Source organism: Phoca vitulina, unplaced genomic scaffold (assembly GCF_004348235.1).
Source record: "Phoca vitulina isolate PV1807 unplaced genomic scaffold, GSC_HSeal_1.0 scaffold1, whole genome shotgun sequence".
NCBI classification, from domain to species: Eukaryota; Metazoa; Chordata; class Mammalia; order Carnivora; family Phocidae; genus Phoca; species Phoca vitulina.
Genome location: NW_022589704.1, coordinates 107,925,683 through 107,951,874, shown reverse-complemented (window position 1 = coordinate 107,951,874; position 26,192 = coordinate 107,925,683). Strand labels below are relative to the sequence as shown.

General features: G+C 35.0%; 1 protein-coding gene across 2 annotated transcripts in view; it reads left to right on the top strand.

Annotated features, from left to right (window-relative positions):
• The window catches only part of MAP3K2 (mitogen-activated protein kinase kinase kinase 2), a 97,771-nt gene extending 72,444 nt beyond the window's left edge, over positions 1 to 25,327 (top strand). Inside the window, exons 8-17 of one of the 2 annotated variants that reach the window (XM_032412622.1) lie at positions 338 to 468; positions 1,276 to 1,355; positions 2,744 to 2,811; positions 2,987 to 3,079; positions 3,841 to 4,047; positions 5,552 to 5,700; positions 6,081 to 6,212; positions 10,068 to 10,197; positions 15,302 to 15,479; positions 16,223 to 25,327. In XM_032412622.1, the coding sequence (XP_032268513.1) occupies positions 338 to 468; positions 1,276 to 1,355; positions 2,744 to 2,811; positions 2,987 to 3,079; positions 3,841 to 4,047; positions 5,552 to 5,700; positions 6,081 to 6,212; positions 10,068 to 10,197; positions 15,302 to 15,479; positions 16,223 to 16,448 (1,394 nt within the window). In that variant the 3' untranslated portion in view covers positions 16,449 to 25,327. The remainder of the gene's footprint in view (positions 1 to 337; positions 469 to 1,275; positions 1,356 to 2,743; positions 2,812 to 2,986; positions 3,080 to 3,840; positions 4,048 to 5,551; positions 5,701 to 6,080; positions 6,213 to 10,067; positions 10,198 to 15,301; positions 15,480 to 16,222) is intronic. The other variant, XM_032412614.1, reaches the window with a different exon arrangement.
• The last annotated feature ends 865 nt before the right edge of the window (positions 25,328 to 26,192 follow it).

The window sequence follows — 26,192 nt, the reverse complement described above, 5'->3', positions numbered from 1 at the left end:
TGACCCTTGGAACTTCAGAAGCAGTGGCATCTAAAAATCTTTATTATAATATCAGCCCCATAATGCAGTTGTCAGCAGTTAGAGGAACATACCACCTAATAAGTATAAATGAATATTATAGTGAGGTTAATAATTATAGTGGGATGGGAGTTGAAAAATGTATAAATACATTTGAAGATTTATAGAAATGAATGTTCGGAGAAGTTTTAATAAAACTGAACTTTAGTAGCTAAAATTATTGGTACTGCAGTCCAGAAATCCTGTGTGCATATTTAATTGAAACAAAAATTAGTTCCCCGTTGATATTTGTAAAATCGTATAATTTTTTTCCTTTGAGGTCCCACTAGTAGAGATAGAAGCTCCCCTCCCCCAGGATACATTCCAGATGAATTACACCAGGTTGCCCGGAATGGGTCATTCACCAGTATCAACAGTGAAGGAGAGTTCATTCCAGAGAGCATGGACCAAGTAAGCAAAAGTTGGATGTCATTTTTCATTTTGTTTAAAGGGTTGTTGTCAGGATTTGTGTGGTTTGGCTGGTTTCCTTTGTGTGTGTGACTACTTCTCCCATCCCATATCTTCCCTCTTACGTGAACAAAATAGTAAAACACACAGGAAAACGCCAACTAACTTACATGTGCCTGTGTGCATTCATGTATAAACAAAGCTGGAATAAGGCTGGTTTTCTTACTTTGCTCATCTATAAATAAATGAATGCATTTGTTTGTAATCGTGGGGTTAACATTCAGATTTTTGACATTTGAAAGATACAGTAAAACTACAGATATTTAACTTTGTGAAGCTTAGGTTTGTCAACTTTGTAAAACATTTTTAAATGTTTTAATAATGTAGTAGTCATGGTGTCATTATTCTCAGTTTGAGTGGGGCTATTGTTCAGTGTTGAGTAAGCAAAGTTATGTGAAATCTTTTAGCTTTTAATTGTTTAGCCAGCAGTCTATAGAGAAAATATTTTTCTCTTAGGAAATTTTGAAGTTACCTACCTATAAGGGATCACTACATTTAAAACATTAAAAAATTAGTAACTCTGGGGGGAGGTGACTGCTATTGGATATGGGGTCTTTTGGGTACTGAAAGTGTTCTCAGATACTGAGGAGGATTGCACAACTCTCAATATACTAAAACCCACTAAATTGTACACTTTAAATGGGTGAATTTTATGTTATATGAATTATATCTCAGTAAAGCTGTTTAAAAGAAACCGGTAACTTCTGGTTATATCATATTGAATCATGGAGGAACTCTTTATTTTTCTAGATGCTGGACCCATTGTCTTTGAGCAGCCCTGAAAATTCTGGCTCAGGAAGTTGTCCATCACTTGATAGTCCTTTGGATGGGTAATATTGATTGTACTTCTTATTTTTTAATATATGTGGGTAAATATGTGTATATATAGCATGTCAGAGGAATGTAATTGGTACTTGTCTATACTTAGGGCAAATGAATTTTTTCACAGTTTGGACAAATCCCTTAACCTCCTGGGGCTCAGTATCTCTATCAGATAAAATGATATCTGATTATAATGAGTATTTTGCTTCCTAAAATTGTGTGTTTGAAGCTAAATGCAAACTTAGAATTTATGTATGTTTACTTTTAAAACTCTGTTTGTGGGGTGCCTGGGTGGCACAGTTGGTTGAGCTTCCAACTCTTGATTTCAGCTCAGGTCATGATCTCAGGGTCGTGAGATCGAGCCCCATGTAGGGCTCTGTGCTCAGCGTGGAGTCTGCTTGGGACTCTCTCTCCCTCCCCGTTCCCCCCGCCCCCTTCTGCATGCGTGCATGTGTACACGCGCTCTCTCAAATAAATAAGTAAATCTTTTAAAAAAATACATTTAGTTTTGGAGGTTTCTTGAATTGTTTCACCTGTTCAGGATTACGTTCATTCTGGCACTAAATTATAGATAGCTTACTTTCTTGGTAATTTCGTGGCCCAATATGTTGAGTGTCATTTAAAATTTAAGTACTTTTGTTTTGTGAAATAGCTGTTCAGGAATATAACCTGGGTGAAGTTGCAACTGTGAATTTTTTTGTTATAGGTGCTCCTTCTCTCCGGGTCTCAATAAGACAGTGTTTACATATAGCACACAGAGTCCATAAAATCTTTACCTATTTGATCTCCTCTGGGATTTCTTTTTGGAGCAAATTCTGAAAATATAACTAATACTTTATGGGAGTACACATTTAATTTTCTTTTACCTGTACACATGAAACCTTTGTGCCCATGTCTACCTCAAGATAGATATTTGAAACATTTAAGAAATTCGGGAAAATAGTAATGTGAAAGCTGTATATTGAGCACTTAATATTTAAAAGACACTGTCCTGAGCACTATGTATACATACCCACTTGATGAGTTGGAAATTACCTTATTTTTATAGATATGGAAAGTCTCAGAAAGGTGATAGGCCAAGGTTGCAACTGCTAGTTAAGTGGTAGAGCTAGGTTTGAAACACAGGTGTTTGCCAACATCCATAATTCCAAAACTTACCATTTTTACTGCTATACCCTATGGGTTGATTTTAAAAGCCAGGCTTTTGCCTCCATGCACCAAATTAGTGTTAAAAAAGAAGTCTCTTTTTTTCAGTTAACATTTCAGACTGAGCTCCTTTATTCTTATGTATATGTATATATATGTATAATTTCTACACATACATACAGATACTTATATTTTAAATGTCTTATTCACATACTTTCTGTTCATTTAACATGACATTTTTTATTTTTAGAGAGAGCTATCCAAAATCACGAATGCCTAGGGCTCAGAGCTACCCAGATAATCATCAGGAATTTTCAGGTTAGACTATCCATATTCTAAATGTTTAAATATTTATGTCATTAAACAATGCTTTGGCTGTGAGGGAGAGGGGAATTTTTAAAAAAAATGAATAAAAATGTGTAAATGTGTTTTTTATTTAAAATTAGGGATATTTGACTTTTTTATAACCTATGACTTTCTTATTTCTCAATAGACTATGATAACCCTATCTTTGAGAAATTTGGAAAAGGAGGAACATACCCAAGAAGGTATCATGTTTCATATCACCATCAAGACTATAATGATGGTAAGTTTCTGGCAGTTAGACCACAAGAACAGCTTGTTAAAGATCTCAAAAATAAAATAAAAATTTTACAAAATATCATAAATAAACCACTAGAAATAAATTTGTTCCTAAATCATTTAGTTTTCTGCTGAAAACAGTTTTTGAAAGGAATTAGGTAACTAAAACTATAATAATATCTTAGGTTTATGCCAACTTACCTTGTAATACTTACCTTTCCCTTAAAAGAAAAGGTGTAATTAAAAATGATATTAACTAGAAAATTACTCCTTGATGACGAAATTCATACTTGCATTGTACTTATAAGGAAAAAAAAGTGCTACTTACAAATTTTCTAATTTTTGTTCTTATAATTGGAAATAAGAATAAAGTAGATTTTTTTTTCTTTTTATCCAGAAGTAAGGGAGTGCAGTGATTTTAGAATGTATGTGTGTGTTTTAACAAAAGAGATTGTTTGAATTCATATTCAGATCTTGTTCTTCCCCACTTTTCATTTCTGCTTTTTTTTTTTTTTTTTACCTTTTTTCTTCCTTGTATTTTCATTTTTGACTTCATGATTCAGTGTTAAGGATATTTCCTTGAACTTGAAAAGAAAATACTCTTAAGTTTAAAACATGTAATCAAATAAGCATCGCTATTTCTGTTTCTTAGCCTAGTCAAGTCTAGTCACAAGGCAGACATCTGTACTTTATGTTACAAATTTTAAATACTTTCAGTTAGAACATGAATAAAAGTTGTAAGGTAATTCTATTTTGATTTTGTAGGTCGTAAAACTTTTCCAAGAGCTAGAAGGACCCAGGGGACCAGCTTCCGGTCTCCTGTGAGTTTCAGTCCTACTGACCACTCTTTAAGCACTAGCAGTGGAAGCAGTATCTTTACCCCAGAGTATGATGATAGTCGAATAAGGAGAAGGGGAAGTGACATAGACAATCCTACTTTGACTGTAATGGACATCAGCCCACCCAGCCGCTGTAAGTAATAGAATTTGGCACAGTGAATGTTTAGTAGAACCTCTGCAGAACTTTATAGTATTAAAAGGAATAAATACCAAACCAGTCCTCAGGGTGAGACAGACTTCTCAAAAAAAGGTAAAAAGAATGTTTTTAAAGTTGCTTGGAATATCAGGTATAAGCACAGTATTACTGCTAATTACGTAGCTGATTCTTTTCTCTTTTGTTAGTAAAATTGTTACCAACTTGTCTTTTATTCAGATATGACCTTTAAGATGTAATCTAGTGGGGAAGAATGGTGTGTGGAGAAATGATTACAGTACAGTATTTAATCTAGATCTTGAATGTGAGTAGGATTCACCAGTTCAGGAGGTGATATATGCAGGAAGACATGGCATGTTCTGAGAATGGGAAATAGTTCATTTTTGGCTAAAGTGGAGGATATCTTACTTGAAACAATAGGTAAAGGACTAGAATGGTAATTAAGGCCAGATCGTGGAGTATTTGGATTCTATCATGTAAGTAGTGCATACCAAGATTTGTGCTCAAAGGTATTTATTGCAGCAGTATTTGCATACTTCACATTCATCCCTTTTGTGCTAGTATTGTCATATTTTACATTTGTGACCTCACACTACATTGTTGCTATTTTTGCTTTAGACAGCTATTTTTTGAAGTAATTAAAAATAAGAGAATATCTTTTATATATCCTTCACTTTATTTCTGTAGACCCAGAAGTTTGTAGATTATAGATTATGTAGATGTGGGATTCTGTCAGGTATCAAATTCTTAAAAGAATTGCTTTTAACCTTTCTTGTAATGTAACTCTGCTAGTAATGAATTCTTTCAGCTTTTATTTGTTTGAAAAAGATCTTTTTTTCTCCTTTATTTCAGAAAGATTTTTCTGGGTATAGAACGCTGGGCAGTTTTTTTTTTCTGTTAGCACTTTAAAGCTATTTCTCCATTGTCTCCTTCTGGCTTGTATACTTTTTGAGGAAAGCTCTGCTGTAATTCTTATCTTTATTCTTCTGTATTTATTTATAATTTATATATGTATATTTATGTATGTATTTATTCTTCTTTATTCTACCCTCTGGCTGCTTTCAAGATTTTCTCTTGTTAGAATGAGAGTGATATTCTTTCCAGCTTTCTACATTGTAAGCAGATGGAAAACTAACTACAAATATTGCTGCAATAAAGATTAGAAATAGTGCATCTGACAATCAGTGGTATCCTGGATTGAGTGAAAGATGCTATTACATTTTTAATCGGGGGGGAGTATAATCTCATTGGAAAAAATAAGATGTGGGGCTATATGAACCTTGTTTGGGTTTAGAATTCTTAGAAAATTGACTAAGGAGAAAAATTTTCAAAGTGATGATCATTGTGAATTTGGATGATCATGATTTCCCCTTGTATCCAAGTATATTCAATTAAGGATATCACTAATGCAGTTTACTCATTTAGTCCTTAACCATTTGTGTGCCATCTGGCTGTTCCATTTTAAGAAGGTGTTCTTTTTTAGCACCTCGTGCTCCAACCAACTGGAGATTGGGCAAACTGCTTGGCCAGGGAGCATTTGGCAGGGTCTACCTCTGTTATGATGTCGATACAGGAAGAGAATTGGCAGTTAAACAAGTTCAGTTTGACCCTGATAGCCCTGAGACCAGCAAGGTAAGAATCACTGCACACACTACTTTGTCACATTTATAAGAAGCATTTTTACTAAATAAATATAACACAGTAGAATTTTTGTTTTTTTCTTAATGCAAATTATTTGCAAAACAAATTAGATATATTTATCTACTTTGTACTGTGAATTTTTTTTCTCTTTTAGTGCTCAGTTATATTCCTAATCTGATTTAGTGTTGCTTTAATATACCATCAAGATATATTACAAAAGTTACAAAAGTTACTGTTTAGAGACTTTAAAACGTTTATTCCTCGGGAAGTAAAAATTTCAGAATGAAACCACCTTAATGGTCCTTGAAGTTCGAATGTTTTGTTTTTATTAGCAATGCTGTAAAGACTTAACAGTGAGTTCTGTCTTTCAGGAAGTAAATGCACTTGAGTGTGAAATTCAGTTGTTGAAAAACTTGCTGCATGAGCGAATTGTTCAGTATTATGGCTGTTTGAGGGATCCCCAGGAAAAAACACTTTCCATATTTATGGAATATATGCCAGGGGTAAGTTAGTACATCCTTTGAAAATAGACATCTCTTTAAAGTCTTAGATGAGGAAAGAAAAACAACAGAACTTTAATTATAAAATGTTAAACTAGTTAAGGACATTAAGGACATTTTGGAAGTTTTAAATTAGAGCTGGGTAATATAATTTTGTTTTCTTTCTTCATTTATATTTGTATTTTTTAACTCACTTTTATTTTTATGTATTTATTTTTTTAACTCATTTTAAAAAAATGCTGAGGTATACTAAAATAGGTTATAGATACCATAGCAGTCCATACACAGATTTCCCTAAATGCTCTTAAAATAACCATAATAGCTGATTTATCCAAACCAGGATCCAGTCCAGGACCACATGTTACCTTTAACTGTTACGTCCCTTACTTCTTTTTTACTCTAGAACATTTTTACATGACATAGGTTTGACAAAGAGACTAGGCTAGTTCTGTTGACAATCTCATCCCATAGGTTTCTCTAATTGCATCCTTGTGGTGTTTAATTTGTTCCTTTATCCTCTTATTTCCTATAAACTCCCAAGTTAGATCTAATATCTAAGTTAGATTAAGATTCAACATTTTTTATTAGAATGCATCATATATGATGCTGTGCATTTCATGTTGCATCCCATTAGGAGACATACAATTTCTGGTTGTTCACTGTTAGTGATGCGAAGATTGAATGCTAAATTAGGATGATCGACATCCAGAGTCCTCCAGTGTAAGGTTTTGTTTTTTCCTGAAGAACAGAAAGTAATCTGAGCTATTAGCAATGGCTCATAGAATATCTAGTTCCTGGGGTGCCTGGGTGGCTCAGTCAGTTAAGTGTCCGACTCATGATTTCAGCTCAGGTCGTGATCCCATAGGGTTGGGAGATCAGCCTCACGCCCCACATCCAGCTCCACGCTCAGTAGGCAGCCTGCTTGAAGATGCTCTCCCTCTGCCCCTCCCCCCACTCACGTGCTCGTGCGCTCTCTCTCTCTCTCACCCATCCTTCTCTCTCTGTCTCTCAAATGAATAAATCTTAAAAAAAGAGTATCCAGTTCTGTTTCAACCATCTATCTAAGGTTTTTTAACACAGATTGGTAATCATTGCCTGAGTCAGTAGTTTCAGTAGGAGTTGCAAAATATGACTTGCCAACTGTCATTCCTTCTATGTTATTTTTAGAATTTGTAGGGTACATTTTAATACTGATTTTCAAGATGGTGGTATATTTATTCATTTAAAAACACAGGCATTCATATAATTTAATCAGTTGTATATGTTAGGAAAAGATTTGATTTATGGGTCTTTAAGTGGATTATTAGAATTATATGTTTCATGTACAAGGTTGCAGTTTAAGCTTATGGGTCAGTAAAAACTGGATTAGTATCCGATAGTCATGGTCTTAATCATCCTGTTTCACAAGACCAGCAGTTAAGTTTACTTTCTTTCTTATCATCATGAATAATTGTTTATTTCAAAGATCCTGTTGACAAAGTAAATTGGTTTTTTTTTAATTCCTTTGGAAAACAAATGGATGGGATATATTAAATGCCATAGAAATTTTGAAGCCTTTTGACCTGGTGATTTCACAGAAATTCATTTTAAAGAAGTAATCCAAAAGAAAGAAAAAGCTATGTACATTTATTTTAGTATTATCTGTGATGGAAATATCAGTTCCCACAGTGGAAGTAAATTATGATGGCATTACCCAAGAGGATTGTGAAGGCTATGTAGCAAAGTTGGAGGAAGTACTTATAATAAGATAGAGAAAAGAATATAAGATACTTTTAAATAAAGATTTTGATATTTTAAAAGTATCTGTATTTGGACAAGGACAGAAGACATTTGAAAATGTGTTATGTTGGGATTGTGATTTTCTCTTTTATTCAGATTTCCATTACTGTTTGTGCAATAAATATTTAAATGAGAAATAAAAGAATAATTCTGAATAAGTGTGAATAGGGACCCAGATTGTTGAAGATAAGATTAAATGGTTAATTGGCTAGAACTGATTTACATCACAAGTGGAGATGGGTAATCTTATAGATTTAGCAATCTTAAAACTAAGCCAGGACTATTCAGGAAGAGGCGTTAGGTCTACAGCGGTACCACCCTGAACGCGCTGATCTCGTCTGATCTCAGAAGCTAAGCAGGGTTAGGCCTGGTTAGTACTTGGATGGGAGGAAGAGGTGTTAGATCATGTTTCTCATTAGCTCTACTTAGTTTTGTAAGGGCAACTATCTCTTCAAAGTATAGGTTGTCATTGAAATCGTTTTACTAAATTAATAATAATAGTTCATCAACAATCTTAAAATGAATTATACATATGCCAAGCCCAGGCATATATGGGCCAGACGTACATGATCTTAGACTTTACTGAATTTCCAAGTTTGTGAATGATGCTATATAATTTCTCTCATTAAATTTAGTATAGTGGATCTCTTTGTACCCTAGATTTCATGCTTTGCCCAAATTGTTACTCTGTTTTTCAGTTTTCCCAAATGTAGCATTCTCTTCCTTAGTTTATCTAGAACTACTTTCAGAACAAAACCATAACTTTATTTTCAGTCCCTGGACTAGCAGTTGATTTCTTCGACACACACATGCACGTGCACGCATGCACACACACACACACACACACACATACACACAGTTTTTTGCTGGCACAGTACTTTGCAACCCAATCTGCTTGTTCACACTGAGGACGATAACTGTTTTTTTGGTACACAGGAGTAAATAGATGGCACCAGTGCAGTAGGCCACTGGCCCAACTGCCCAAGGCCCAGAAAAGCCTCAAGTCTGTCACTCATTTTGCAGCCTACAAGTATTTGGGTGCTTATTATTTGGACAGCTCAGTTCTAGGTGTGTTATTTTGTGTATTACTACAAGTAGAGACACAGTAAATAGACTGAACAAAGAAGCCACATTGACATACAGGTTCTTGACTGCCTGAGGCTTTCCACACATGTGTTTTCAAGTTTGAGTCAGCAGAATTGCATCTTGCTTTCCCTTCAGGGATTGCTCATGAATAGTGGAAACAGCAAATGGTTAAACCTGTAAAGTCTAAGGATCTACTTTCATATGACATAGTACACCATTGGCCAGAACTCAAGGAAAAGCAGAAACATTTGGATATATTCTCTGTTTAAAAGATTTTGTCCCTCAGGAAGCATTTTATTCCCATCTTTTAAAGTGGTGATTAGTCATCAAATTAGTATATTGGAATCTACAGTAGGGAAGGTTTTTCAAAATTCAAGTGCCAGTGTCTCAGCTCAGAGTGATTCAGCATTCTCAAGATGGCGTCTCATCTTGCCTTAAAAAACATGTAAGAAAATTTGAAATTCTTCTTTAATATATTTTCACATGTTTTGAACTAGAATGTTGAGTATGTATATAAAGGAAAAACTTTTTAAAAATCTCATATGTGTTCTGATTTTTTAGTCATATCCATTCTTTCTCCTGAGAAATAAAATAGCAGATATCAAACAAAATAAATAAGATTCAAGTAGGGCATATTGAGAAGAGCAAGTAGGAAAAACAAAAATATATTCAGGGCAAAAACAAGATTTTAAAAAACACGATTGCAAGGAACAAGAGATAGTTAGAACCAACTTAGTCATGGAAACAAGGGCATCAGTCAAAAAATAGTTTAAAGGCTTCTTTCAGCTATGACCATATTCTTCCAAAGTTGTACTCAGGGAATATAGTAGAATTTATGTTAAATTAGATGGCATATGATGTCCTTACTGAGAATTCCTATACTCTCCAGCTAAAGCCTCCCACTCATGAACTACAGATCCTTTTAAAAATAAAGATTTAATAGTATTTTTCATTTCAAACCATACCATAGTTTTCTTTTTTTTTCTATCTTAGGGCTCAATTAAGGACCAATTAAAAGCATACGGAGCTCTTACTGAGAATGTGACTAGGAAATACACCCGTCAGATTCTGGAGGGCGTACATTATTTGCACAGTAATATGATTGTTCATAGAGATATCAAAGGTAAGTAACGAGCTATTTTTTATTTCAAGTACACAGTTTTTTTGTGTGAATCTGAATGAAACTAGTGATATGATTAAGAGATTTAGCGTTTAAATTACCACATCTACCTTTAAAACACCTTAGGAAACAATTCTGCTTTCTCACTGACACAGTCAGTGTTCTGACTTGTCCTGATGTTCACATCTCTACAAGTGGGTAGTTCATTTGTGGGGGGTCCACAGAATCAGTCAAGTTCAGATGATCATGAAAATGAGAACATGTTTTCATACATAGGACATAGGCATTAGAATATAGTGGTTAAGAGTAGGGGCCCTGACATCAGCTGGCCTGATGCAAGTTTGGGCTTTATCCATCACTGTGTGACCTTGGAGAAGACACATAATCTCTCTATGCCTTAGTTCCTCATTTTTAAGGAGGATAATAATAGTGTCTACAAACTCATAGGGTTTTTGTAAGAATTAAATGAGTTAATGTATATAATATGCCTAAAACATTGTATTTAGAAAACACTCAAAAGTTAGCTATGCTGATGATATACTCTATGTTGAGATCATTTTTAAAGCCATGGGAATGGATGTCATTACCTAGGGAGAGAATAAGAAGAGGGAAGAAGAGAGGCCAAGACTGAGCTTTGATGAACTCCAACTCAGTTAAACTCACTTTTTAAAACTCAGAAACTCAACTGTCAGGGAGCAGGTATGTAAGGGAAGTGCATGACGTGAGACAAAAGCAATTGGCAGAGGTGTTTCAAATTTGAGAGTGCTTAAAACTTTGTACTGCAGAGTATACCCAGAGGTCTGATTCTGTAAATACTGGGTTGTGACCCACATGTAAAATCACTTAATCAGTCAGTAAGAATAAATACTTACACACATATACAGTTGACCCTTGAACAACACAGGCTTGAACTGTGTGGGTCCACCTATTTGTAGATTTTTTTTTTTTTTATATAAACTGCAGTACTGTAAGTGTGTTCTCCTTATTTAACATTTTCATTTCTCTAGCTTATTTATTGTAAGAATACAGTATATAATACATATAATGTACAAAATATATGTTAAATATATGTTATTAGTAAGATTTCCAGTCAGCAGTAGGCTATTAGTCATATGAATATGGTCATATTCAGGCCAAAGAGAACATTTCTACCCATTTTCTGGTGACAAAGTAAAATCTGCTGCAGAATGCCTGAGCCAGATCGCTTGTATGGAATGGAGCTTGCTGGTGAGTCTGAGAGGATGAGGACATGGCTCATGATCTAAAAGAAATAGGAACCTTTCACCTCAAGATCTCCCCAGCTTAGGCAGACCTCACTAGTCAAGTACAAAACCTGACAGCTTAAAGAACCACATAGGGAAATTGTTTGATTGTGAATTATTCTATTAGGAATAATTTCTGTTCAAGCCAGTTTCTCTCTAGCTTTCATAATGAGAAAAGGTAAAGGAACTGAGGGCAGCAGCCCCCCAGGGGGTCCTCTTCTAACCTTGCCAGAAAGAGTGATAAACCATTCTGGTCAATGAGGCTGGAAGGAAGCAGATTTAAAAGCATTACAGGGCAAATAGATTTGTAAGAGAAAAACAAGATATAAAACTGGATATGCAATATGATTTCAAGTTTGCAAAATTAAAGTACGACCTAGGAGAAGAATTTCCATATAATTAACAGTGATTATTTCCAAATGGCAGGATGAGTGATGGTTGTTTTCCTTTGCATGCTTTTTACTTTTTCTGTATTTCCCAAATTTTTATAATGTACAATTTTTATTTATTTTTACTTTTATTTTTTTCATTGTGCAATTTTTAAATGGTGAGGGAAAAGGAAAGATAGTTGGTTGCTTTTAAAGTTTAAACCCATGAGTTCATAGTGAAACTTAAGATAAAAACTAACTGGGCGCCTGGGTGGCTCAGTTGGTTAAGCGACTGCCTTTGGCTCAGGTCATAATCCCGGAGTCAGTGTCAGGATCGAGGCCCGCATCGAGCTCCCTGCTCAGCGGGGAGTCTGCTTCTCCCTCTGACCCTCCCCACTCTTGTATTCTCTCTCTCTCTCATTCTCTCTCTCAAATAAATAAATAAGATCTTTAAAAAAAATTTTTAAAAAAGATAAAAACTAATTGATCATTGTTGCTAGGGAACCAACTTGTTATTTCAAAATAGGGTTCCTTTACTCTGCTTTTGTGTTACAAACGGAGGACTAAATACTAGATGAAAGGAAACTTATCTTTATAGAAGTATGTTGGCTAACAAATTAAAAAGGAATAATAGAATAGTACCATTTTGTAACCACTAAGGAATTAATAGATATAAGTACTAAATATAAATAGTTGCTGACATCACTAAAACAGCGATAGTCCAGCATTATGTACTTCCTATTTGTAGAATAATACGTCATCTATGTAAGTAGTTTTGCTAAATAAATTGGACCTGAATCTGATCAAGCCTCTAGATTCAGCTACTGAGTTATAGAACATATATAGGACAGATGAACATGTTAAGTGACTCCTTGGGATGGAGTCAGCAAGATCTAGACCATAAGAAAGCTATAGGAAACGACTTAGATTCTTCATAAACTATAAAGAAAAAAAAGAGATTAGAGGGAACTTATTAGGAAAGACTTAAAAGATACGTATCAGTGAGTCTCAATGTATGGACTTTATTTGGATTCTGATTTTTTTTTTTTAATGTTAAAAATAGTATATATTGGGGCGTCCGGGTGGCTCAGATGGTTAAGCGTCTGCCTTCAGCTCAGGTCATGATCCCAGAGTCCTGGGATCGAGCCCCACATCGGGCTCCTGGCTCAGTGGGGAGCCTGCTTCTCCCTCTCCCTCTGCCTCTCCCCTTGCTCATGCTCTCTCTCTCTCTCTCTCTATCTCTGTGTCTCAAATGAATAAATAAAATCTTTAAAATAATGCTAATTTTTTAGTATATATTTAGTAATACTAAGGAGTTATTGTCCATTCTCTTAGGTGTGATAAGTTTATATTTTAAAGACATGTAGTAAACTGTGTTGATCATAATGTGTTGAATTTGCTTCAGATAATATGAGAGGGTGGAGGGAGTGGCTAGCAGTATGTATGGCGGGGGAAGATTGTCCTGATGGATGTTGGGGCTGGGTTATGGGTACATACACTATCCTGTCTGCTTTTGTATGTTTGAAAAGTTTCCTTAAAAGCTTTTAATGTAGTTAAAATGAGCTTTAAAAAATTAGAAAGTTATTTTGGGAGCTTGGCTATACATTTTCTCTTCATCCCTTCATATGAGTAGGCATTGGTTCACTGCTGGTGATTATTTCATGGCTCTCCCAGTCTGTGACCTGCCCAGGACTGTTCCTTCCCAGCTCATAGACAGAAAAAACTAGTTTGTTTGTTGTCCTTCCTTTGGCTAAATATTTTACAGGCAATGGCTTTTTTGACAGAATCTTTCTGTAAGTTTTAGATGGTGGGAGATGTTAATTAGGCAGTCCTTTTTTTGAGGGTCTGGTACCATGGCACGCTTAGGCTTATGGCATGCAGAGAATGGATCCAGGACCCTCCCCTGGAGAGAGGCTTTTGGGAGCCATCATTGACTAGGCTGAGGAACTGGGAGAACAGAAAGACTAGTACAGAAGCCCATGGTGGGGATGCACAGTCTACATTCTCTCTGTTCTGTAATGCAGATTTTCTCTACTAGTCACTCTACGTCCTAGAGGCCATTAAAAAAAAGGATAAAAGGACAATTAAGGATTTTTTTTTTTGAAATATGGTTAAGGTTATAGAAGACTTAAAAAATGAGAATAAAAATAATTTATGTAAGACGGAAACCACCTTTATAATTCCAGAAGAAAGATTGAGTTCAAAAAGTGATAAAAGGGAGAAGAGAGAATAAAAAATAAATGAATCTAGCACCTAGATCTTGATTTCTGAGACCATTCTCCACTAAAAGGAACCAGGGTTCCTTGGAGGAATGACTGATTCTAGGACTGGTGCAGCAAATACACAAGTTGAGCCCAGAGCATCTTTTAGTGCCAGAAAGTAAGAAAATGCTTAAAAACAACCACAATAACAAAAAACCCAAACCAAACAAGAACACAATAATTCAGAGTATGGCCGAGGGACACAGACGCCAATACAAAGAGCTCCCAATGGCCAAAGCTGGAACAACTTGAGCAAAAAAATAAAGTAATATTTGATTATGATTCAGAGTATAAAATAAGTATCCATGTGGTCATACTAATATAAATGAAAGGTTGAATGAATAAATGCAAGAGAGGAGACAAATGTCCCATGCAGAATAATTACAAATAATTTATGTAGCCACTCAGCCTGGAGCATAAATCCTCACACCTTGATTGTGGGCTGTGCATAATGAACTTCTTCCAAAGAGTGCAGTATGGAAAGGGGGGAAGAGTAACTCAGTGGGGAGTTCAGCAGACACTACCTCACACCCTGTGATCAAGGTCCGTTTGTAGTAAATAAAATGAAAAGTTTATTATAAAAGTAAACGAAATTTTAAAACAAAGCTCAAAGCTTACTTAGAAGAGATTTAAAATATAGAGAGACATTGAGAAATAAAATTAGTATAAAACAAAATCCAATGCTAAGAAAAACTGTAAAGTGTAAGATAACCAACATTAAATTTACAGTAGAGGGGAAAGTGCTAGAAGTTGTTGATTATGAAGGTCCTACAGGAAGTTCCTAAGGAGAAGCTAGCTTCTCAGGGAAATAAGCTGCAGCATGGGCTTCTCGCTTTGTCACAGAGAAACTGGGGCCGAGAGCCTGCTATTGCTTTCTGTATCCTTCTCTGAGCTTCACATTCTTAGCGCTTTTCTCCTTTTTCTTCTTTGTCATCCTTACCTCCTATCGGCCCCGTCCTTTTCAGTGGGAGAACCTTCTTAGGTTCTAAAGTGCACACAGCTGACTCTAAAAATTTAGTGTTTGTGCAGTAAATCCTTAATGAGCCCTGGTTGTGTGACTGGCATCATGCCAGGTACTGTTGGGAAGACAAAAAGCAGCCTAATTTTGGAGACAGACTGATGAGTCTGCTAAGTAATTCTTTGCCATTATTATTATTTTTTTAAATTCCAAACAGCCAATAAAAGTAATGAATTGAGGATGTTTTCATATTTTTAGGTGCAAATATTCTGCGGGATTCAACAGGCAACGTCAAACTAGGAGATTTTGGGGCCAGCAAACGGCTTCAAACCATCTGTCTTTCAGGGACAGGGATGAAGTCTGTCACAGGCACACCATACTGGATGAGCCCCGAAGTAATTAGTGGAGAAGGCTATGGCAGGAAAGCAGACATCTGGTAGGTTTTGATGCTAGGTTTGCCTAAAAACACCTTACATAATTCCACCCAAAGTGGAAATTGCTGAGCCAGATTTAAATGATCTTTTGTACTTTTGAAATAGGATGTCAGGATTACAAGGATTACTTTTATTTTTAATTTTGCCTCTTTGTAGCTTAATGATTAGCTAAATAAATGGAGTTCTTGAACCTGTCTTCCTTTCTTTAGGAAGGATTTCATCTGAAGCAAATTTCAGCATTAGAAAACTATCTTTGTTTTATTTCCCTGAAGAACTTTAAGAGTTATTAATCTTTGTTAGTATCATGTAATTCAGTTAATCTTTAATTGCTTAATAACTTTAAGTTAGAACATAAAATGGCCTACTTCCCACCCAGAAATGTGTTTAATAGATATTCATTTTAGGCACCTAAAGGCAAACGGGATTTCTAGTGTTTGTGTTCTTTGTAAGATAAAGACAAAAAATTATATTTAATGTCAAGTTAGAGAATTATATATAAAGCAAAAATTATAAGATGAATAATGTTCTTTGCCTAACCATTTGAGTTAGTCCTTAAATTGTGGTTTATTTTCATTAATTTTTATGTTTAAATTATAGCTTTATATAATTACAACCTTTTAATGAAACTTTAAACTTAAAATCAAGTTGTATTTAAATGTAAATGGACTTCAGTTCTGTTTCTCATGTTGTAGTTAAGTGGCTTTCCTTCATGATGATACTATTTGTGTAATTTTTTTCCCCCTAGGAGTGTGGGCTGTACTGTGGTGGAAATGCTAACTGAAAAGCCTCCTTGGGCGGAATTTGAAGCTATGGCTGCCATCTTTAAAATCGCCACTCAGCCAACAAACCCAAAGCTGCCACCTCATGTCTCAGACTATACTCGAGATTTCCTCAAACGGATCTTTATAGAGGCCAAACTGAGACCTTCAGCTGATGAACTGTTAAGGCACATGTTTGTGCATTATCACTAGCAGCCAGTAACCTCTCCTGTGCCTCTACCCAGCTCCCATCAATTCATTCACCTTCTCTCTGACTGCACTTTTCTTTTTTATAAAAAAAGAGAGATGGGGAGAAAAAAAGACAAGAGGGAAAGTATTTCTCTTGATTCTTGGTTAAATTGTTTAATAATAATAGTAACCTAAATTTTTTATATTTAATCTTTTTTTTCCCTTACAAGAACTTGAAACTCCTTTTTTTTTTAAATTTTTTATAATGTACTGATGTGGTTCAGAGAGATAAAGCACTTTAGTACATAGTTGCTCTTTTTAGTACAAACAAATCATTTAGAATACCTAAGGATTGTAGAGTCTTTCCCCATGTCACTGACAGATTGGTGGTGATGGGGAGACATGGAAAACAAGGAGAAGAAAATGATGTATGATTTGTAGTTTTTAGTGATTAGTATTTAAAATAGGTCCTCATTTGTGAGGTTGAGCCCTAAACTTGAGTTTAGGGTAGGTACTCAACTTAAAGAATATAGGTTCCTTCTTAGATCTGTATTCTTTAGATCTAACCTCTGTCTACCAAGCTTTTTGCTCAGTAGGAATCTTGATAGAAAATATGAATCTCTAAGAGGTATGTTTATTTGTTAATCCTAACCAGTATAATAAGCAAATACACTATAATAGATCCATGTTACTGGAATCTGTAAACCTTGAGGGATAGCTTTCTGCTTAAAAAAAAAAAAAAAATACTATTTTAGAGTAAAGCAGATATGGGAAGTCAGTGAGCAAATCCAAATTAAAAGGCAAAAAGAGATTGCTCTAATTCAGTGTGTGGGCAGAAGAATCCACATTTGCCAGTTAATAGAAATAAAAGAAGAACTAAAGGTTGTTTAGTATATTTTAAACTATGGTCTTTATTGGAGGGAGGAAGTTCCAAAATTAAGGGAAAAGAGAAATAATCAAAATCATGTATACTATATCTTCCTGTTTCTAACTCCTGATTCCCCATAGATAACATTCTTTGGGAACTAAGAATTTAACTTGGGTTATCCACATGTTAAAGCTAGTGTCATGAGATAAAAATCCTTGTTCTTGGGATCACAGAATACTAAAGCACCTTAAAAAATAGCTACTGTGTAAAATAGTGGTTCTCCAGTGTTGGGTGGGGATAATTTTGCTTTGCATTTGGCAATGCCTGGAGACAGTTTTTCATGTCACAACTAGAAGGATGCTAGTGGCATTGGGTAGTCTTGAGGCCAGGGAGGCTGCCAAAAAAACTACACTATACAAATACAGCATCCCCCTCTGCCAACAAAGAATTATCCTGACCAAAATGTTGAAAGTGCCGAAGTTGAGAACCTGATGCAAAGACCAGCCCCAGTTATAAACTGAAAATAGCCATTTACAGAGTAGATTCCTTGCAAAAAGTAAATTTCAGAGAGAAAGTGATGCAATGCAGAATAAGGGTTTTACAGGAGCAGATACCACTACTTCAAGTCAAGGGTGAACGATCTCAACAAACATCAAATAACAATCCTTTCCTTACCAGCTGTGTATTACACCCAAATCAATAACTTCTATTGTAGAAACAAAACGAATTTAAACATGGAGCCTATTAAACCCAGCCATCTGTATATATTCTTTCCTCAAAAGTCAGTTCATAATTGTGGGAAAAGAAAAGCATATCAAAACAAATTATTAACTACTTTATAGGAAGGTTTAAAACTGCCAGGTATTTCTAGTATAACATATCCACCAAGAGCAAGGACATCCAGTGGAAAGAGGCAGCTGGGAAACTCCCACTATCTCTGACTTCTGCTACTGAAAAATATGAATAATAGCAGCAATTTAGCTACTTGCAGTTTGTTTCAGCATATTAAAGCAAGTGCTAAGTACTTTATTTTTAAAGGTTAGGAAATATTAGTCTTTCTGGAGGCCCTAAATGTGAAGCCTTTCATGGGATTCATAAGGGACTCTGGTATTTTATTTTCTGCTAAAAGGTATGCTCTTCTAGGAACTCTTTTAAAATACTTTGTTTCTGAAGTTAGGTAGATCTTGGTTTCCTGTATCAAGGTCCTATCTGGCATTTTCTCTGGGAATATTTGAAATTCCACTAGCTAGTCTGAGAAAAAGTCAAAGCACAAATATGGTTGTCAAAGCTTCTCCCATACCTTTATGATCAAAGGAAGCAGCTTGCAAGAAGAATATTAATTAGTGGCCCCCTCCCCCTTGAAAATCAACTGCCAAATCTTGTGCTATAAACATAGTCCCCAAGGATGTGGATCTATTATAATTTCTTTGTCTTTTATGAGTGAAGGCATCTCTTCTGCTTGAGTAAGATCATGGTATCTGGACCAGTGGGCTTTTCCTTCATTCCTTTGTCTTGTGTGGTTTTGATTTCCTTTTAGCTCATTTTTGGTCTGCCAGGGTAACCAGCAGTGCAGAATATGAGACAAATGCTTTTTAGAGAGAAATCTTGGGGGGCTGTGAAACCCAAAGCAAAATCGTTTGCTTTTTCCAGTCTCTTTTTTTCTTCTCTAAATGCTATGGAAGATAAAATCACCTGAAAAGAAACTACTACTTTAACACTGCTGCAGGAGACCTTTGTTTTATAAGAAAAATATGGGAAAGTATTGTTCTTTATGTAAAGACTTAAAAGTAGACTAATAGTTTACAGAATTATTATATAAAATGTGATGTGAATTTATTTCAAACAAGTTGTAAAGGTACCAAAAATGACAATAAAAGTTAATATATATAAGAACTACTAGAAGAAAAAAGCTTGAAGTGGAATGAGGTATGAAAGACCAAAAGTAAATTTAAAAAAAATCTTTGAAAGGAAACCCCGCTATTAGGGGCAGTTAAATATGACACTCCAATTTTTTTCTTTCTAATGGTATGGATCAACAAATGAAATTTGAACTTTTAAAAATGACTCTAAATGTATTTTGTTTTTTAAATGCACAACTGATTCTTCTATACTGTAATGTTTCTTTGCTGAGGCTGGAAAATGGCCAGACTGCTGACTTTGTGCCTTTAAAATGCATTCTGCTTTGATAGTGGCAGACTTTTTGGTGCTGGAGAAGATTCACTAGCAGTCTTATATGTGCTTTTCAGGAAATAGCTTTCTACTTAGGCCTTGAGAGATTCAGAATGGCATGACTTAGGCTTGGACCAAATATAAGATCTTTTACATTGCAAACAAACTGTATTGAATAAAAGGGTTGAAAAATATCATAAAGACTAATGGAAATTTTGATGGTTGGTAATTCTTTAAAATGTATTTAAAAGTATACAGACTTTGAAATTTTCAGTATGACTATCTTGAAAATTTTTCCATTTTTCTCTTTTACAAAACATGTTTCTAACTTGAAAATGGTTAAAGACGATTGCCTTAGAAAGTTCTCAAAGGCAGTCAACCTTACATAATTTATATAAGAGATTGAAATGTTAATGCACAGGCTGAAATGTAAAAGAAAAGTTAAAACTTATTTCAGAGTAAATTGAATTGGCTTTCAGTTTGAGAGAGCCTTTATTTTATTCCCAATAGAAAGTACATTAAAAAGGTGGAATTATTTTTTTTTACAAGAGCTCTCTGCTACTTTAGTTCTTACATATGTCAGGTCTGGTCTGTAGTACTTCTGAGATGGAGTGGCTATAAGATATGTGAAATCACTAAGAAAATCAAATCTGGATAGTTTATAGGGATGACCAGGCTTGGGTGCAGAAGCCAGGGTGTTTGTCAGATGCAGACTCTGAGCCACAGCAGAGCTCTGTGCCAGTGGTTTCATCTGAGGTCGAGACCAGTAGCTTGATACGGAATCACCTGGTGTCAGTCAAATGGAGGAACCTATCAATTTCTTTTAAAGAGGGTGAATCTTTTTCACTTGCTTATTCAATAATTGTGGCTTATTATGTCAGGTACTAGATTAACTTATCCCTAAGTAGGTCACAGTCTAGGAGGAACCTGGGCAAACAGATAGACTTATTTTATGGCATACCCTAACTCTGAAAGTTCAGTGATGTTTTAAAATGTTACTGTTTTTTATGAAATGAGGGGAAAGCAATTTGGGCAATCATTGGCTGTTATAAACTAAAATCCTATTAACAGGGATTAAAAGTATCCACAAATTGGAGGGACCCCATAGGTCAGGCGGCCTCTGTCTCAGGACTCCCTCTTATATAAAAGTCCAGCCCCTACTCAATTCTAGTGGTGAGGGGCATATATCCCATAACATAGTGAGCGTTTTTTCCTTTTTCTAAAGGGAAAACAATTTTTTAAATCTAAATTGTTAAAATGCCCAAAACATTTGATAGAAGTTGAATTCTGTCAACAGTGTTACATGTGCTAGGATCAGGACAGTTTCTTGAGACCTTATTGTTATATTAAGTTTGGCTTTTTTACAAATATAATGCTCATATTTATTTGAATTTTAAGATTAAGTTAATGAAAAGCAATTTAATTGTTCATTTTTGGTAGTGCCTTTTTCTCTTTATGCCTTAATTTTATTTTATATCAATAATAATTCAAGTTACCCACCGCAATGAAGGTTTTTCCAAAATCAGTAGGCTTCAAGAGTTCATTTGGCCTTAGGACTGTATATTGGCCCATAAACCTTTCTTAATGCCTGCTTCCTCCTCCTACCCTTTTCTACCTCTTTTTATTTTACATATATATGTGTGTGTGTGTGTGTGTGTGTATATATATGTCCATATTTTACATATATATATGTTCAAAGAGAAACATTAGCATTAGTCTGTGATAGACACACTGCGGTCTCCACTAGACGTGAATGCCTACAATAAGGATAGAAAGAGGTATTCTAATTCTAAAGAGACATAGCAAATTGTTTTCCAGTTTGGTAACTTGACTTTCAATCACATTGGCACTGTCCAAATTCTTTGTATATCATGGTTCAGTTATGATTTTCATAGCAGAGCTAGAATGGTTAATTTTGCCCTAAAGAGGTAATTTAAATGGTTTACAAATGTTAAGGCAATGAGACTTAGGGCAATGTGCAAGGAATCCAGGGATAGCAGTTCTGATCCTTACTTTTTAACTAGCATTTTGACTAAAGCTCTAGCTTACTTTTCTGTGAAGAGAGAGAGAAAGTGTGTGTGTGTGTGTGTGTGTGTGTGTGTGTGTGTGTGTGTGTGTTTGGGGGTTGGGGCAAGGGTGGGAAGGAAGGAAAGGTATGAATGTTCAATTAGATTAGTCTCTGTTCTTAGAAGAACAACTGAAATGTGTATGACCTACTAATGATGGATAAGTGTAATCGTCTTCAGGTAGGAACGCCAGCACATTTTCCACAAGTAGCTAGTACAAGTGATTGTTTAATAAAGGTATTTATTGTAAATTGCCAAGCTCTTGGTTGGTAAAAGTAGATTAAAATTGAATTTGTATGTGTGTATAATAGCTTATATATAATTCTGAAATAGAAAATAATTGATTTTGCATAGTTCTTCATGAGCTCTTTGGAATAGAAATTCTTCCAGACTTTATGAAAACAGGCTTCCTTAGCTTACCAAGTGTTCAAAAGGAAATTGTCTTATACCTCTTTTTGGTTGGCTAGGGAAGGCGTGCTGTGAAGCCACTGTTCCTACTTCATAGTTGTCTTTAGCTTTGCTTTGACTTCTGCCACAGTCTGGACAGGATGCCATAATAGGTATGGGAAGTATCAGGGCCAGCCATCTCTCCATACTCACCTTTCAGAGCTGTAGATGGTGATGAGCTTTCCGGGGAGTCTAGAGAATCTTCTTGGTGATAGTGAGAGCAGACATGGTTCAGTTTCAGAAAGTTGAGGGAGGAGTCATAGTTAAAGAGAATAAATTTTTATTTGTTGCCTATATACAGTCTCATATGTAACTCTTCCATATTTTTCATAAGTATGCATTTTAACTGATTGTAATATGATATTTTTGTTAATAACAGCAAAGGCATTGAGTCAGTGAGTACTGTTATTCCCTATGCCTGATGACTCCTTGTTTGTATTTACAATCTGTATTATCGGAATCACTTTAAACCAAAGCTTTTATATTCCCTGCACACATAGCCAAAATGATTATCACTGTTACTTCTGCCCACCTGTAAGCTAATGGTATAAACATGTTAAAGCAGATACTTGTAGAATTTGTATCTCAATCTATCCTTCAAGTAAAAAGACAGGTGCTCAGTGTTTGCATTTAGACATACAGAACTTACTTCAACTATTACAGAACTACATAAACATTACAAATTTGAGCTTGTACATGTGCCAATCTTACTGTCATTTGACCATAGATGCATATACATATACGTTGACATATGATGCCTCAGGTTGGTGGCATACTTTCTTCCTAGTGTCTTAACATTTATGAACTTGTGTTTGACTTGAGGGGCATTTTAGGAAAGCTGTGAAGAAAAGTAGGTTATGGGCTGATGTCTGCTTTGTGCCATAGACATTTTGGAACGTAAGGAAGAGCCTGCTCTCCAGTATACGTGCAGAATTTGTCCCCAGATAAGGATTTCTGAGTCCCTTCATGCCAGTTGAGAACAGTAAAGTTTATGAATATACTGAAAAGCACTTTTGTGTTCGTTTATTTATATATTTTTAGAATTAAAAAAAACATGTAACTAGTGGTAATTTTAGCATAAGCATTACTTGGAGGGGAGAGATAAGTAACAGAGTCACATCTTAAGCTCTATTAGATTCTTAGGCTCCAAAATGGATTTGACATATTCTCATTTTTCCAAAGACTTTTTCCACCTGGAATAAGAAGAAAGGACTAGTGGAAACATCTGAGTTGGAAAGGCTTATGGGCAAAGGAAAGTGGGCCAAACCCTTGCAATATACCCTGTTCAAGTGCAAGTACAGTGTCTACGGATAAGAATACTTTAAAAACAAACAATTGTTTGTAATACAATCTTAATTAGTAAGTAAAAAGTTTACATTTTTTCTATTGCTATTGGTTTTAAAATTTGCTACCCTGCATTCTGAAATATTATAAGAGTTAATACCAAAAATACTTTTAATGTCTGACATCTCTTACATTTCACATGGTTCTTTTTATTCAAATATCATTGTAAATAAAAGTAAACTTGGATAAATTTGAGAATAGACTTCTAATTGTTGCAAACTATGATTATCAATTTGTAAATTTACCCTTTGACCTAATGTACATTTTTTAATGTAGCCATTAAATTGTCTGTATTTAATCTATTAGTTTCTCTCTGTAAACGTTTTTAATCTCAGTTGAATGCTGGGCAGTTTATAATTATGTACAAAGGTGTTTTTTTCCTATCAAAGTTGACTTTTGCACATTTTTGGAAATGTTTAATTTGTACACTGATTTACTACTCTGACCAATAATTGTTGATGGATGTATGAGTATCATGAATGCGTGCATTGAACTACTGTCTGTGTCTTTGTTTTAACTTCTTTCAAGATGTAGCCATCAGTAACTGCACTGCTATTACTGACTTAAATGGACCTTCTTGCTTTTACAAAGTATCCTTATCTATGGTTCTATCTTTGTTGAAGAACTCAGGAGTTCAACATCACTTTCTGATTTTATATGTATTCTAAAATCCATGACTAAGTTGAAAGTATGCCTGTAACTCTGTGTATCAGGGGGTGTGTGTGGAGATGTCTTTGTCTGTCTGTAGGCACATGTATATATCCCAGTAATTTCTTACTTTCATTTCATTTCTACATTTTTATGAACTTGTTTTATAAGGGTACTGTTTAGTTAGAATAATTAAATATATATAAAAGCTTTCTGAGAGATTATTTACTATATGAATATATTTTCAGCTGGCTGATCAAAAATATTTTTTTAATTTTGTTTTTAACCATTTAAAATGCATTTGTATTTCCAGAATTGGATGCAAATTTACTTAGATATCAACTAAAATACTCTTGCAAGGAAGGGCATTGAATTCTCTTTTGAGAATTCTGTGAAATGCAAATTAAGAGGAAAAAGAGGCAGTAGCAAAAACACACTGTCCATTAAAATGGCCTTTGAATTCTCAAAGCTATGAAAAAATGTGAGAAACTAAATTGTCTTGAAGAGATGTCAAGATTTTTTTATATCTCCAATTGCTGTTGGCCTGTCCTGTTGTTTTGAATATTTCCTATATTCTACCCTAAAGATTTCAACTTTTAGTTTTTCTCTTACTGGGCAAAGTCAGACCACATTTATAAAACAGTACATTGACATATTGTGATCCTCTGTAATTGACTATAAATTGGTTTAGAAATGTTTGAACATACATTGTTGTGTCTTTAGACTGTACTGTGTATTTTAAGTAACTGGCAGAAAAAGAATTGGAAATTTAATTTCCAATCTGACAATGTTATTGTACTTAAGGAAAACCTTGTTTTTAATATGCGGTACCACGTAAAAATTATTTGTATTAGGAATAAAGTCCACTGTTGAAGTTGAATGTCACTAAGCGTATTATGTTACAAGGAGCCGGTATGATTAGAAAAACCTACCAGAAGCCAGATACAGTGTGGTATGTGCCACATTTCATGCACATTTTGACTTTGTGTTGTTCATTCAAAATTGTGCTTGTAAAAATGTATAAAATTTCTGAGTTTTACAATTTTTTGTACTTATTTTTTCTTGCTGGTAAATAGCTTTTTTTTTTAATCTAATGTGAAAGAAACCATGTTTATATTTTGTTAGTGATCAATGACTTTGTTTATATGGAAATTTGTATATTGTTGGCTCACATCTTTGTTTAGATTTATCGTGCATGAAGGCCTGCAATAATTAGCACAATGAAAATTGCTTTTTCTTACATGTTCATTTTTTGAAAGATTGTGGTGCAAAGGCTTACTCTGAGTAACCTTCTGGACTTTGGAATGAATATAAATGAATGGCACTTTGAGTGTTAATAAAGCTGATATTTATTTCCACTGTGATTGATTTGTCCCGATCTGTTCTTGGACACACTGTGTTCTCAGTTTTCCCTCCTTTGCCTGAGTTGATCACTTTCTAGGAGACCAAGCACAGACTGACCTGGGAAACATTGCAACTAAATCTTCCCAGGATATGTCTGTAATCCTACCCAACATACTCTGGCATGTCTTTTTTTTTTTTTTTTTTTTTTTTTTATTTATTTGTCAGAGAAAGCATAGCAGGGGAAGCAGCAGGCAGAGGGAGAAGCAGACCCCTTGCTGAGCAAGGAGCCCGATGTGGGACTCGATCCCAGGACCCTGGGATCATGACCTGAGCCAAAGGCAGACGCTTAACTGACTGAGCCATCCAGGCGTCTCGCTCTGGCATGTCTTTTAACGGACACTTCAGTTATCCAAATCAGAAATTAACAGTGATTAAAAACAAAAGCAAAGCCTACTATCAGAGTGTAAGGAATGGATGCTCCCACAGTATTAGAGATTGTTTAAATTAATACCTTCATATAGAGGGCAACTTAGTGACAAGTCAAAAGCCTCAGAATCTTGTATATCCTCTCAGCCAGCAATTCTCTAAGAATTAATCCTGTGGAAATGATTGCAGATGTGCTAAGGTTTATCTATAAAAGCTCAAAATTGAGGCTGTATATGTCCCAACAATCAGGGCTATTATAACAAAGTATTACAAAGTGGGTGGCTTATAACAAATTTATTGTCTCTGCTCTGGAGGCTAGAAGTCTGGCATCAAGGTGTCAGCAGGACCATGCTCCCACTGAAACCTGTAAGGGAATCCTTCCTTGCCTCTTCTAGCTTCTGGTAGCCCCAAAGCATTCCTTGGCTTATGGCAATGTAAGTAGTATCTTCATGTGGT